The sequence below is a fragment of the Pantherophis guttatus genome, chromosome 8 (assembly GCF_059756535.1).
Source record: "Pantherophis guttatus breed Tessera chromosome 8, ASM5975653v1, whole genome shotgun sequence".
In the NCBI taxonomy this organism is placed as follows: Eukaryota; Metazoa; Chordata; class Lepidosauria; order Squamata; family Colubridae; genus Pantherophis; species Pantherophis guttatus.
The window spans coordinates 31576676-31590627 of record NC_142070.1 but is presented as its reverse complement, the minus strand read 5'-3'; the positions used below and the strand labels follow the sequence as shown (position 1 = coordinate 31590627).

Sequence of the window (13952 nt, the reverse complement as noted above, 5' to 3'; positions counted from 1 at the left end):
AGATTTGAGGTCCATTCTTTAGTGGGCTAAGGGATTTTCCACCAAAGGGTGGGGACAGGGCATCTGGGTGTAGTAGCATTCATCTTAAGGATGAAAACTGGGATTGTGATTGTTGAACAAAGCTATCACATGGCATCTCACTTAACAAGTGCTTTGCTCAACAACCATGATTTTGGGCTCAATTGTGGTTGTAAGTGGAGGACTATACACTTCATGTCATACTGTATTTGCTTCAAATATTTGGACCTTGAAGCAACAACACAGCATACAATAATATATGTGTATTCACATCCAAAACCAACAGTCATTAGTAGGCTGTATATACAGATTGCTGGTGAAATATGATTCAGAATCTAAATAATTTAAGGACAGTATGATTAAATATGCAGAATTTAATGACACTGCAAAATATGCAGAATTGGAATGCAGTGGTAAGAGATGGAACAATAGAAATTTCAATGTACAAACATTACATTTATTCCAAACGTGCTCAGAAAAAGTAGTATGTTTCATTGTTGGTATTCTATCTCCATTTTGATGCAATGTTATAAAATTAAACCATTCTGAAAAATGATTCATGCTAGTTTGAAGGAAATTTTGCAAGCTGAATTCCCATTTCATTCTACAATATTTTTACAGGTAGTCCTCAAGTTACGATGACAATTGGGACTGGTATTTCTGTTGCAAAGTGATGCTTTCTTAAAGTGTGACATCATGTGATAACACCTAGGAATGATAATAAGGACTGTGTGGGTCATTGATGAAGGACCTCATGTGAACATGACTTCTGACTTCCTTCAGTTTCCCTGTTGACTTTGCTGGCAGGGTATGTTGGAAATTGTGATCGCATGACCATAGCTCGCACCTTCATTTAAATGTCCAGATATAAAATAATCCTGTCCTACAATAAAGAGCCTTGAGACAAAATAACTTTTTAAAATAAAAATGTGTTAGTGGGCTCCCGAAGATAGGAGATCCTTCTTGTATTCATTTGGTAACTCAGAAGTGAAACTCCTGCAGAAAATGTGCAATCAGTTTCTGGAAGCTCTAATGTTATTCTAGTGATTTTCCATTTTGCAGTAGTACACACTGAACGTTGACAATTCTGAATATATAGCAGAAAATTAAATGTTAATATTATTAGAAATAGTTTGTTTTTTAAAATGTGATTCCAATAATATACACATTAATAAGCTTCAAGTTAAATAACAGATTATATTAAAGATTTTTATTTAGGAATCAATATAATTTAGGAAGTAAATTGTACATGGATTATGCCAATCTGGCTTGAAACATAAAACTATAAAAGCATGAAAAATTTCATGTATACCAGTTACGTAAATACAGTTAATGTTTTTCCATTTAAATGTAAAACATGTTATTATTTAAAATTAATAATGAAGTACTTTGTAAAACAAAAAGCAGCAACTATAACAAACATTAAACACACATTACAACAAAATGTAAGTAAATATTACAGTTTTCAAAAATGTAATCAACAGCCAAACACAGTTATTGCATTCAGCTCAAAATATCAAAGTGATTTTATCATCTTTGAAATTTTTAACTCTAAAGCTTAAAAACAATATATCCTTTCTAGACCTAGGGAAAAAAACATTAAGACTTTAAAGGATAATTTGAAGCCAAACTTATTTCCATACAATATTTATTACTTAAATAACTTCAAAGAATATTTATAGTAAATCAGGCCTATAACCATTTTTAAAAAAATCTTCTATGAAGTAAAGAACCAGATAACAAGTAGGAATGTTTCCTCAAAAAGAAAATGAAAAATCTGACAAGATGAAGAGGGTCTGGAAAATAGGACTTAAAATCAAAACTGAGTTCAGTCTTTGTTTAAGAGTTAATAATCTCCATGCCTGTGCCAGTGTTAAAACAGTATGACTGGATTCTGTAACTAGAAACAAATAATACTAGATGGAAGTGTGTTAGTCTTTTCGAACTCTTCGTTTACGTACTGATTTTGCAGGTCCATCAACAGACCCAGTGCTTTCATCTGCTTCTCTCATCTGGTGGGGAAGAAAAATATGCACGAGAGTTGTCAAAATAAGTCATGGTTCACTATTATCCATCTTGGTTGCAACTAAATATTAAGTTTACTTTTGAAAATATTTTTTTCATATTAATGTTTTTATTTCTTAGAGCATTAAGAAAATCAATAATTACTTTGCATTTACAAATATGGCTTATCATTCTTTTTAAGCATTATAACTTGTATTATGAATCCAACATATTTAAGTAATAACTCTTTCCATATTGACTTAAAAGTATCTGCTTTCTAGTGTATTTAGATCCTAATATATAGTCTAAATTCACTAGTATCTCAGGAAACAATTATGTCAGTGAAAAAGTTATGGAATGGAATATCAAATAAAAAAAGAGTTGACCCTTTTTCGCATACAAAATTGACTTTATGGGAAACCCAACTTTAAAAATTTGGGGAAAGATGGTGATATGAAAAATTGGATGGAAACAGGTATTGGTATATGGACCAATTTATAGATAATGAATTTTTAACACACGCTATATTACAAGAAATATATGATATATCAGCTGTAACCCAATGGCAATATTTACATATTTATAGTTCTTTACACTTACAACATTTGTTAACAACATTGTTAGCATTTTCATCTGAGATACTAGAATGAGTGGTTAAATCCTTCAGCATATCTATCTGTTCTGACCTAGGCTTCCCCAGCAGCATGAAGCTAAGTCCTTGTTCCGATAAACCTCTTTTGTTTAATTTACAGTTAATTCCTCTCCAGCAAAGTCTTTCAAGATAGCTCACAATTACCGACCTTTATCAGGCTTGGAGAGTGGCAAGGCCGATATCTTTCAGAAGCCGCAATACTTGGCAAGAATGCAGAAATAACCTAATTGTTTCCTGCAAACTCCACTCCCCTTTCGCTCCTCTTTTATTTCCTCTGGGAAGGGCCATTCATCGTCCACCTCTGGTCTAACTCTCAAGTCGCCCCTTGTTCTTTAGCTGGCCCCTTCATCTAACAACTCTGCGCATGTGCACACTGGGAATAGGCTCCAGTTGTTCATCTGCCTCACTGATGTCTGACTCTGAAGGCAGCTGATAACTGGCATACAGCCCTGGCCCCTCTCTGCTTCCGACGCAGAGCCCTCATCAGAGCCTTCCACAGATTCCGGGCAACAATACTATCTATCTATCTATCTATCTATCTATCTATCTATCTATCTATCTATCTATCTATCTAATTGCTATGTATATGCTAAGAAATGAGTGGAATAAAGAATTAGATTTATGCAATTATATATTGCATAAATAATGGGAGAATGTCTTAACTTCTACAGCAGCAGTGCCAACAACATCTAATTATGACTTATACAACAAAAATATTTAGAGTTTATTGGACTCCATTACTTTTGAACACACAAAGATTGTCTAAGACAGCATAAGATAATAAAATAATGCTTCTTTACTGTATATGTTTTTACAATGTCCTATACTTAGAAAGTTTTGGAACCCATATCATCCTTTGTATGCATATTTTCCCCCTCCAAGCTGTATAAACTTAAATGCTTAGTGGATATAAGCAGATCAGGTGATGTGTATTTGTGTAATTTGGGAGGTTGTGGCCTAAGGAGATCAACACCCTATATCAAGGTGTGCATAATTATTAGGCAGCGACTTTTTGTCAGGCAAAATGGGCTAAAAAAGAGATTTAACTGACTCTGAAAAGTCAAAAATTGTAAAAAGTATTTCAGAAGGATGCAGCACTCTTGAAATTGCTAAGATGATCTCAGAACCATCAAACATTTTGTTACAAATAGTCAACAGGGTCGCAAGAAACATGTTGAGAAAAAAAGATCCATCTTAACTGCTAAAGATTTGAAAAGAATCAAACATGAAACTATGAGGAACCCATTATCCTCCAGTGCTTTCATATTTCAGAACTGCAACCTACCTGGAGTGCCCAGAAGTAAAAGGTGTTCAGTGCTCAGAAACATGTCCAAGGTAAGGAAGGCTGAAATCCAACCACCACTGAACAAAACACTTATGTTGAAACGGCAAGACTAGGCCAAGAAATATCTGAAGACAGATTTTTTCAAAGGTTTTATGGACTGATGAGACTGACTTTTGATCGACCAGATGGATAGGCCCGTGGCCGGATCAGTAACAGGCACAGAGCTCCCCTTCAACTCAGACACAAGTAAGGTGGAGGTGGGGTACTGATACAGGCTGATGGTATTAAAGATGAGTTAGTTGGACCTTTTTGGGTTGAAGATGGACTGAAAATCAACTCCCAAACCTACTGCCAGTTTTTAGAAGATACTTTCTTCAAGCAGTGGTACAGGAAAAAGTCTGCATCTTTCAAGAAGACCATGATTTTTATGCCGGACCATGCTCCATTGCATGCATTGAAGTACTAGCCAGTAAAGGGCTTAACGATGAAAGAATAATGACATGCCTGCTTTCCTCACCTGACCTAAACCCTATTGAGAATTTGTGGGCCCTCCTTAAATGGGAGATTTATGGTGAAGGAAAACAGTACACCTCTCTGAACAGTGTCTGGGAAGCTGTGGCTGCTGCTGCACAAAAAGTTGATTGTCAACAGATCAAGAAATGACAGACTCCTTGAATGGAAGGCTTATGACTGTTATTGAAAAGAAGGGTGGCTACGTTGGTGTTTATTTTAACTGTCAGAAATGTTTATTTGTAAATGTTGAGTTGTTTGTTTATTATTCTCATTTTAGCAGATGAAAATAAATGAGATGGGAAAATTTTCATTTTTCATTTAGTTGCATAATAATTCTTTACACTAATAGTTGCCCAATAATTGTGCACACATAGATATTCTCCTAAGAAAGCCGTCATCTCACTTTTACTTTCTTAAATATTCAGGTTTGAGGTTTATTAACATTTTGGATTGACCGAGAGCACTGTAGTTCTTCAATAATATTAATCCTCCAAAATACAGCTTGCTTAATAATTGTGCACATAGTGTAAACATGACTGAATGTCAAAAGGTAAAATTTGGTACTGGGAATTTGATAACTGGATTTTGACAACTATATAACTAGCACTTAGATTTTGACAACATACATGGATTCTCTGTGTCCTTACTATGGATGAAAAACCGATGCTGCAATATATGAAAAATAAATGTATGGCTCCATTCACTCAACATATTGAAGAACTGACTGTGCTTATTTCTTATGAGCAGATTGCCTAGAGACCTAAATTTTGTATTGACAACTATAATGAAATATGGAAGTCGGGGGTGCTTTTCTAGATCTAGCATATTTCTGCCTTCATTTTATTCTATTTATACCTTAAAGAGAATTTGCAGAACTAAAACTTTTTACATTTCTGTAGTTCTAGAAAGTCTCACCTCATCCTCTTCTGAGTGAGATTTATTGTCCTCCTCCTCTTGACTTCTTTCAGCAGTGTCATTTTCTTCTTCATAATCATCATCTTCACCACCTTGATAGGACACATAAATTGTCTGATAAATAACTCCAGAATAAATTCTCAGACCAGTTTGGTACAGTGGTTAAAGCACTAGGCTAGAAACAAAGAAACTGAGTTCTAGTTCCATTTTAGACACAAAACCATCTAACCACCTTAGGTCAGTCATTTTTTACAAGCCCTAGAAAGGAGGCAATGGCAAACTACTTCCAAAATCTTGCCAAGAAAACTGCAAGGACTTGTACAGGCAGTTTCCACAGTCAACTCTGAGTTGAGGGCACCCACACACAAAAAGATGAATCTTTAATGTATATAGTAATAAAGTCTGTCAACTAGCAAATCACATAATTATTCTATCTTACATATTAATCAAATTTTGTAAGTAGTCTTCTCTCAATCAACTTTTTTGTCATTTCGCATTTGGGTTATAATGAAACCTGAAAGTAATCTGAAGTGGCTATTATAGGATGAATAGGGCAAATTGAGTGCATTTCCACCCCTCCTTTTATAATGCTGATGACATTATAATGGCTGTGGATAGGTCTTTCCCTCTTGTTATGCTTCATCCTGCCAAGGAACATTTAAAGAGATTTGTTTTACTTTTTTCTCCTTGTTTTATACTTCTACCAAGAAAAAACATACTTTGGTCCAAATTCAGAATAGCTCCACATTATTTCATATACAGGGCAGAACAGCTATTCCAGACTGAATGCATGGAGTAGTTCATATACAGAACAAGTGAAAAATCACCACATTTGAAATGAAGTAGTGTCTTCCAGCTATGTGGGGATTACGGATTTTATTGAGGAACTCTGGATGTGTATAAAAGGGTAATATAGATTATATGTAATAAGTACAGAATATTTAACAATGGTTTTCCAGCTTGGAATATGTTTCAAGTGGTCAGCAACTAATGTAAACTATGATTTATCACAGTTTCAAATAAATATTGTCAAAATCTCTTACCTCCATCAATATTTTCATTCGTTTTTTTAATTTCATCCTTTTCTGATATCTCTTGTTCTAGTTCTCCTTTTGTAATTGGCTTAACTAAATCAGTTTTTTTGTAGTCTATATCGTCATCCATTTTCTAAAACAGAGAATTAATTATGTCTGGCATTCAGATTTAATATTTTCAAAACATTACAAAACAATTGAATGTCTCATGCTTGGCAATTTCCTTTCCTTCTTTCTCCCTCTTTCTACAATATATTTTCTGAACATATTTTGAGCCGAGGACAGATCAAGCAAATTATTGATTTTTATAATACATAATGATATAGCATACCTTGGATGGCCAGCAGAACAATATGCCCATTCCTATTGGTAGTGCCAGCGTTAAAATATAAATAATCCAAAGCCATGGGCGTTCTTCTGCAGCAGTCACAAACTGGCTAAATATACCAGGCTAAAAAAGCAAAGGGCGTGCACTTATTTTAGAGCTCAAGTTTTATGGAATTTTCTTCAAGACATTATGTTTTTCAAAAATGTTGATCAATTCATGAGCTATATCAATTATAAGCAAGAGTGTTAATATGAAAGAAACCTCTGAACATAAAGAAGCCACTATCTTAATTATGCTATATCTCAAATCAATAGCAAAAATTGATGACATATCTGGACAAAGAATATAGCTTCATGAAATGAGAACGATAGTGATTAAATAACTAATATTTAAAAATAAAGTTTTGTTTTAAAACAGATATTATCATAATCCAAGAATCAATAATATAATGTATTTTCTATACTAAGAATTCCTCTCTACTACATTTTTTTAATATTCTTTAACTAAATGTTATCCATTCTTCTCATGCTAAAATCAAGCTACAAAATATGCTAAGGAAGGAAAGGTCTGCCTCTTATAAACAACTCTTATGAAATTTCTCCCAAAGTCATCCATTGGCATGAAGTCAGTTATATATTTAAAACTGATATACATATACATACATACATACATTCACAAGTGGCAGCTGTATCTAAAGAGCTTTTGCACAGTAATCTCTTGTGCATCAATTGCAACCATTCCTTGACTGAGAAGTCATGCTCACAATTACTCATGCTATAGTTCCCATTCAGTTTATAGTAGCACATTCAACATAGGCCAGGGGTATCAAACTCAATTTCACTGAGGGCTGCATCAAGGTTGTGTTTGACCTTGGACAGCAGGGCTCGGCGTGGTATGGCCGGGGATGGGCATGGCCAGCTCGATGTCACTTGTGTCAGGGGCACCTGTGGTGGCCAAGTGCTAAGGCAGGACTTCCCTCAGACTCTCACTCCCTCATTATAATCTTCCTTCCTCCCTCCCTCCCTCCCTTTTCTTCTTTTTCTTTCCCTCTTCATTTTTTCTTCTTCCTTCCCCTCTTTCCTTCTTTTTCTTTCCTTGCTCTCTTCGCATCTTTCCTTATTTTTCTTTGTCTTTCCTCTTTCCCTTTCTCCTTTCCTGCCCCTTATTGCATGCTCAAGTGCAAAAAGGGAAACATTTCTCCTTTTGTTTTGTTTTTAGTTTATTTTGCTAGCCCTCTGCCAGCGAAAACAGAGCTCCGAAGTTGCCCAAGTCTCAGTAAATTTGTTTACTATGTTAAAGAAATTTAATGACATTTTAAGTGCCTTAATTGTGAAAACATAAACAGCATAAAAGAAAGGTTATATAATCAAACTCAATGTATTTCTAAATATTTCTCATTGATGGGCAATCAGAATGATTAATTAGGAAATTGTTATTAGTAAATGCATATAAAACATTGAGCATAATCAACAGAGTGAATAACATAATAAACATCATATTAAAAATTAAATATCATTGGAATTTTGAAAAGTTATCCATTTCAGCGCTTTTTTTTTTTGCAGCAACTGTTGTATTTGAGACAAAAATATAATAAATTCTTACTTCGTTGGCACTTGCAATTAATTTTTTAAAACCCCAGCCATCTGCTGCCCATCGATCAGCAACTTCTTTGTCTGAACAGATTATGAAATTATCAAAGTAAATATTTGATGTCATAGACCAAAGTTCTAAACCCATAGCATCAACAGTAGTCATCTGAAAAGGATGAGCGTCTTCAAAATAATCAGGATTAGGAATTTTCTGAGGACTCCAGATACCCTGAAAGAGAAAAATAATAGAATCCATATGAAAGAAGATAAACATTTAATAACCTAACATGACAGATAGAAGATTGGCAACTGTTCAAAATATGAAGCTTCCTATTATTTTAGAGCAAATATTATAGATACAGATACAACAAAATATTTTTTACATAACCCGAACTCTGGTTCCCAGTCCCTAGTATTTTCTGCATTGGAAAACAGAGCTTAGTGAATGAATTTAAATAATAAAATATTAATCTGTCTCCAAATTGTATTTGTGGCACAGTAAGAATAAATTATTTGCCTGTATATTTAGTCCTTTTTTCCTTTCTTTGTGGCATAAACCAGGGGTGTCAAACTCAGGTGCTTAAACCTGGCCTGGAAATAGCAAACGATCGGCCCGTGGTGCCTTTGCTAATGAAAAGGGGCCGTGTGTGGGAGGCCCCATACCATTTTCACCCTGGACGGCCTCCTATAGCACTTTGCACTTTTCAGCCAAAACAGGGCGTGGGGGGCGCGCCTGGATGGCCTCCTGCAGCACTCTGCTGGCCAAAACTCTGCCAGCACCCCGTTTTGGCTGGCAAAGTGCTGAGGAGGCGTCCATCCTGCCCCCCACCCCCACCCCGGCCAGCCAGTGGGGGAGAACTACAATGCTGATTGGCCCTCAAAGAAATCCAGTTTGACATCCCTGGCATAAGCAAACCAGGCAGTATAATTAACAACAGCACAAATTCCTAAACTTGATGAAATTGAAAATAATGGTTTATTAGAATTTTTCTCATTTGATTTTTTTGCACAGCAGAAGAAAGAATAAAGAAAATGAGATACAATCAAAAAATAAGTTGAGGTTTGCTCATCCAAACAAGGCCACTGTCGATTAGTTTAATGATAAGAAGAAATTAATGATAAGAAGAAATATCTCACTGACATAGATAGCTGCTTCTTAAAGTTTTCTGATTTCTATATTTCATATGGAGTAATAGTGTAATTCATATATCATGGTTCAGGATCCTTTAAAGCAGTGGGTACCATTTCCCATTATGTTGGAAATGTCAAAAATTAAATTAAATAAACTAGATTTTATAGTAACTGGAGATTTTAATTTGCCAATTCTCTAGAATATACAGTATGTTCTCTTGTGCTTTTAAATAAGTCTGTACTGATCAGATACTTACACAGATTCCATTAAACAGATACAATTGTATTTGTCTTTAGAAAAGCCATTAAGACCTGGCTTTTTTTCCCAGGCATTTGGATCTAGTGAGCGAAATCTCCTTTTGATTGTTTAATTATCACATTTGTCTATGATAGAGATTCTCAATAATGGTCATGAAGAAGCTTCTTGGATGAGAAATGAAATGTTTTCAAAAACAAGAAAGTCCAGTTGCCTTTTGGAAAAAGCACCTTTGGGATAATTATCATATTTGTTCACTATTTTGTATTTTATATATTGGGTTGTTTTTTAATACTGGTTTAATACCGTTTATTGTTTGTTTTTGTTATACACCATCCTTAGCCTCATTGGGTTTTTGTTGGGAAGTGCTATAAATCCATTGAATACATATATAATAAAATATATATGAAAATTTTATTAGTAAATGCAAGCAATTAAAGATTAATTAATTAATCTTTAAATTAATTAAAGATCAAAAGTCACTAACCTTCAGAATTTTTCTGTTTTCAAAGGGTTAACACAGTGCACCTTTTATCATCCACTTCTATTTTTTTATTACATATATCAACATATAACTCAATTTTCCCAATGCTGTTCTATATATTTCTTATATAGTTGATATGAAGCATATACACAAAAAACAAAGATACATACAGAGTTGGGGAAAATTTTGTAAGAATAACAGTTCTTGGAAAAACCGCATGAGGGGCAGTAAGAATCTGAAGCAGTCCACTGATGACAAACTATGTTTAGTGAGATAAGAATGGTGATTATTGAAATGGAAGGGATTTATGACAGTTGTGAAAGCATAGAATAAATGACCTTAAAAGAGGACATAGAATACAATCTGTTGCAAATATCATTATGTATAAAATTGACATCAATCCACAAACAGAATCTAATCTAATCAGTATGCCTGTGTTTGAACTCGGCCATTTTAACTTCTGGTTTTCCTACCATGCAATGATGACATGAGATTCGGCATTTTAGTAACGAAACAATTAAAGCAGTCCATTATAATCCCCAACAAAATATATAGTAATCAACACAATATATAACAATTTGTTGCTATTACCTGATAGTTAGGATTTTCTATCATTGGCGGCTTCCATTTTCCTTTATAGTTTGGATTGTTCATCATGGGGCGAACCCATACCCCACAACCAGGTGCAGCTTCACATTTTGGATTAGGAATCTGTGGAGCTTCCCACACCCCATCCATTTCTTCATCCCTGTAAAAAAGATAAATATATCCATTCAAAAAAAATTGTTTTTAAAAAGGATGGAACTATAGATAAGAAAACATGTCTTCTTCCCATTTGTTTAAATAGCTGAAGACAAAACTCAAAAGATAATAAAAAAGGTAAGGATAAAGGTTTCCCCTGTCTAGTCGTGTTCAACTCTAATTCGGGTGGTGCTCATCTCTGTTTCTTAGCCTAGGGAGCAAGCATTATCCAAATATATTTCTGTGGTCATGTGGTCAGCATGACTGTACGCCAAAGGGCATGGAACACTGTTACCTTCCCACCAAAAAATGCCTATTTATCTACTTGCATTTGCATGCTTTTGAACTGCTAGATGGGCAGTTTAAAATATAATAATGACAGATAAAATATGTCAGTTTCCTCTGGTTGACATCTTGCAATCAGACACTTGCATCCTGCTAGCGTTTTAGTGTTTTCACTTATTCATTAGTGCAACATATTGAAAGAGAGAATGCAGATGTTTTTCTCATATCACTTAAAATTTTTACTTCAGTGAAATGTACAGTGCAATTATTAAATGTTTCAATTACATGTGATCAATGAATCAACAGATCAAATGCTACAGATATGTTTAAAATCCAATCCTTGATAGATTAGTTAAAATAATTTCTAATTAGCATATAGTCACATTATCAGTTTTAAGAAAGTTTGAAATCCCCATTTTTAATCCAAGCTTTTCTAGTTGATTTTAGAATCCTGTTTGAGATTTCAAGTGGAATTATGGCTGACATTAAATTTTGGAGGAATATGCTAGCTTTTCTATAGTACTGCTTTCTTTAGGTAAGAACAATTCAAGTAAATAAATAAACTCTTAACATTCTCTAACGCACAATGCTGAGAACTATTGCTGTTTATTTGTTATATTAATTTTCACATCTTAAAAGATTCAATTTTCAGTTTCTGAACTTTTACATATTTAAATACAATATAAAGCAACAAAAGCCAGACAATAAAGCAAAAGATAAACACAATTTAAAATCTGACAATCATAAATAAAAGAGTATCTTCAATCTAATCTGTTACAGGAATCAAGAGTCTGGTAATAATTTCTAGAATGAGAGACACACTTACCAATCTTCTGGTTTTTCTGCATTTGGATCTGGAATGTATTCAGGTTCATTATCAAGCCATCCTTCAGGTTTAACAGCATCAGGATCTTCTATTTTTGGAGGCTCGTCTTCATTCCTTAAAATTACAAACCAATTTTATCACAAAACATATAAAGGAGCAAGATATACTACTATTATGAGTACATTTGTTCCTTCAGAAATATTTTTAGATGTTATTCTATATCTGCACAATATTATTTTATATCTTCCAAATCCTTTTATTATAGAAGTGAATCAAAAGAATACTGCTACACCAATATTACAACTGCAAATCTTTGCATGTGGATGAACACTTCAAAACACCAGTTTTATTGAAGACTGCTAATCTAGGCTTTCATTATTTTTCTAAAAAGCACTAAATGGAAGCCTTGGTTGACCAATGATAATAACTAGAAAATACTATTTGTGAGCATAACTGCAGATGACTATGGCATTTAGAATATTGTGGTTGGTAGGTAGGTAGGTAGGTAGGAAGGCAGGCAGGCAAAAAATCCACTTATATGTAAATGAGAGACAGTAGAAAAGCATCAAAAGGAGGGGAGGGAAGAGTTATATATTCTCTTTACCAATCATCTGGCTTTACAGCATCAGGATCAGGTATTTTAGCTCTCTCATCCCAGTCTTCAGGCTTCTTATCATTAGGATCTTCTATCTCTTTTGGTGGATTTACAGGTGGAATCACGTCTTCTAAGAGATTTCCCTTGCTGACAATTGCTTGGTCAATTAATACTTCAAAAGTGTTATCAGGTTTCAGCACTAAAATATAACAAGTTTTATTGAGCATGTATCCTGAATATTTATTTAGAAAGATTCATTGTAATAGGAATATATTTCCAAATGAATTTGCTTAAAACAAATTTAATCTGAAATCTCTGCTTTAGGTATATGTGATTATAAATATATATATATATATATATATTTATTTATTTATTATAATTTGTCAAACAAAAACAAAAATAATATAAAAATACAATGACAGAGACAATAGGCACATTAGTGTGCTTATGCATGCCCCCCTACGGACCTCTTAAATATGAAGTGAGGTTCACGGAAATCAATTTGTGACTAAAACTGTGAAAATTTGTAGCTGAGACAACTGAATCAGATAGAGCATTCCAGACTTCAACAACTCTATTACAAAAATCATATTTTTACAGTCAAGTTTAGAATGATTTACATTGAGTTTAAAGTGGTTGTTTGCATGCGTATTATTGCGATTAAAACAGAAAAAATAATGTACAGGTAAACATTACTACGTACAATTTTGTATGCAATACCTAAGTCTGACTGTAAGAGACGCAGTTCCAAGTTATCCAAACCAAGAATTTCGAGCCTAGTAGCATAGGGAATTTTATTATGTACAGAAGAATGCAAAACTTTTCTTGTAAAATACTTCTGAACCTGTTCAATTGTACTAATGTCAGATATATGGTAGGCATTCCAAACAGTTGAACAGTACTCTAAGATTGGGCCTATAAGCTCTAGTTAGCAATACAATGTTTCCAGAAAAGAAGCTTCATAAAATTAAGTTTATAACTCTTAGTGCTTTTTTAGCAACGCTGTGACAGTGAACTTTGGAGCATAGATCGTCAGAGATAAGTACCCCAGGTCCTTAACTAAGTGAGGGTCATCTGCTAGATCAATACCACCTAGCTTATACTTTACATTCTGATTACGTTTACCAATATGTAAGACAAAGCATTTATTAATCAAAATTTGAAGTTGTCATATGGATGACCATTCAGATACATAGTCAAGATCACTTTGCAAAACAACAGAATTATCTGTAATATTAAATAATTTTACGTCATTGGCAAAAAGGACACAATTGCTTTTAAGTTGATCACATAAAT

General features: G+C 33.9%; 1 protein-coding gene across 2 annotated transcripts in view; it reads right to left on the bottom strand.

The window, feature by feature from the left end:
• Positions 1 to 1213: 1213 nt before the first annotated feature.
• The window catches only part of CLGN (calmegin), a 33290-nt gene continuing 20551 nt past the window's right edge, over positions 1214 to 13952 (bottom strand). For both annotated transcript variants that reach the window (XM_034401359.3, XM_034401361.3), the window contains exons 8-15: positions 12666 to 12855; positions 12062 to 12175; positions 10801 to 10957; positions 8352 to 8567; positions 6753 to 6872; positions 6431 to 6554; positions 5388 to 5479; positions 1214 to 2030 (exon numbers count right to left, since the gene is read on the bottom strand). In XM_034401359.3, the coding sequence (XP_034257250.2) occupies positions 1950 to 2030; positions 5388 to 5479; positions 6431 to 6554; positions 6753 to 6872; positions 8352 to 8567; positions 10801 to 10957; positions 12062 to 12175; positions 12666 to 12855 (1094 nt within the window). In that variant the 3' untranslated portion in view covers positions 1214 to 1949. The remainder of the gene's footprint in view (positions 2031 to 5387; positions 5480 to 6430; positions 6555 to 6752; positions 6873 to 8351; positions 8568 to 10800; positions 10958 to 12061; positions 12176 to 12665; positions 12856 to 13952) is intronic.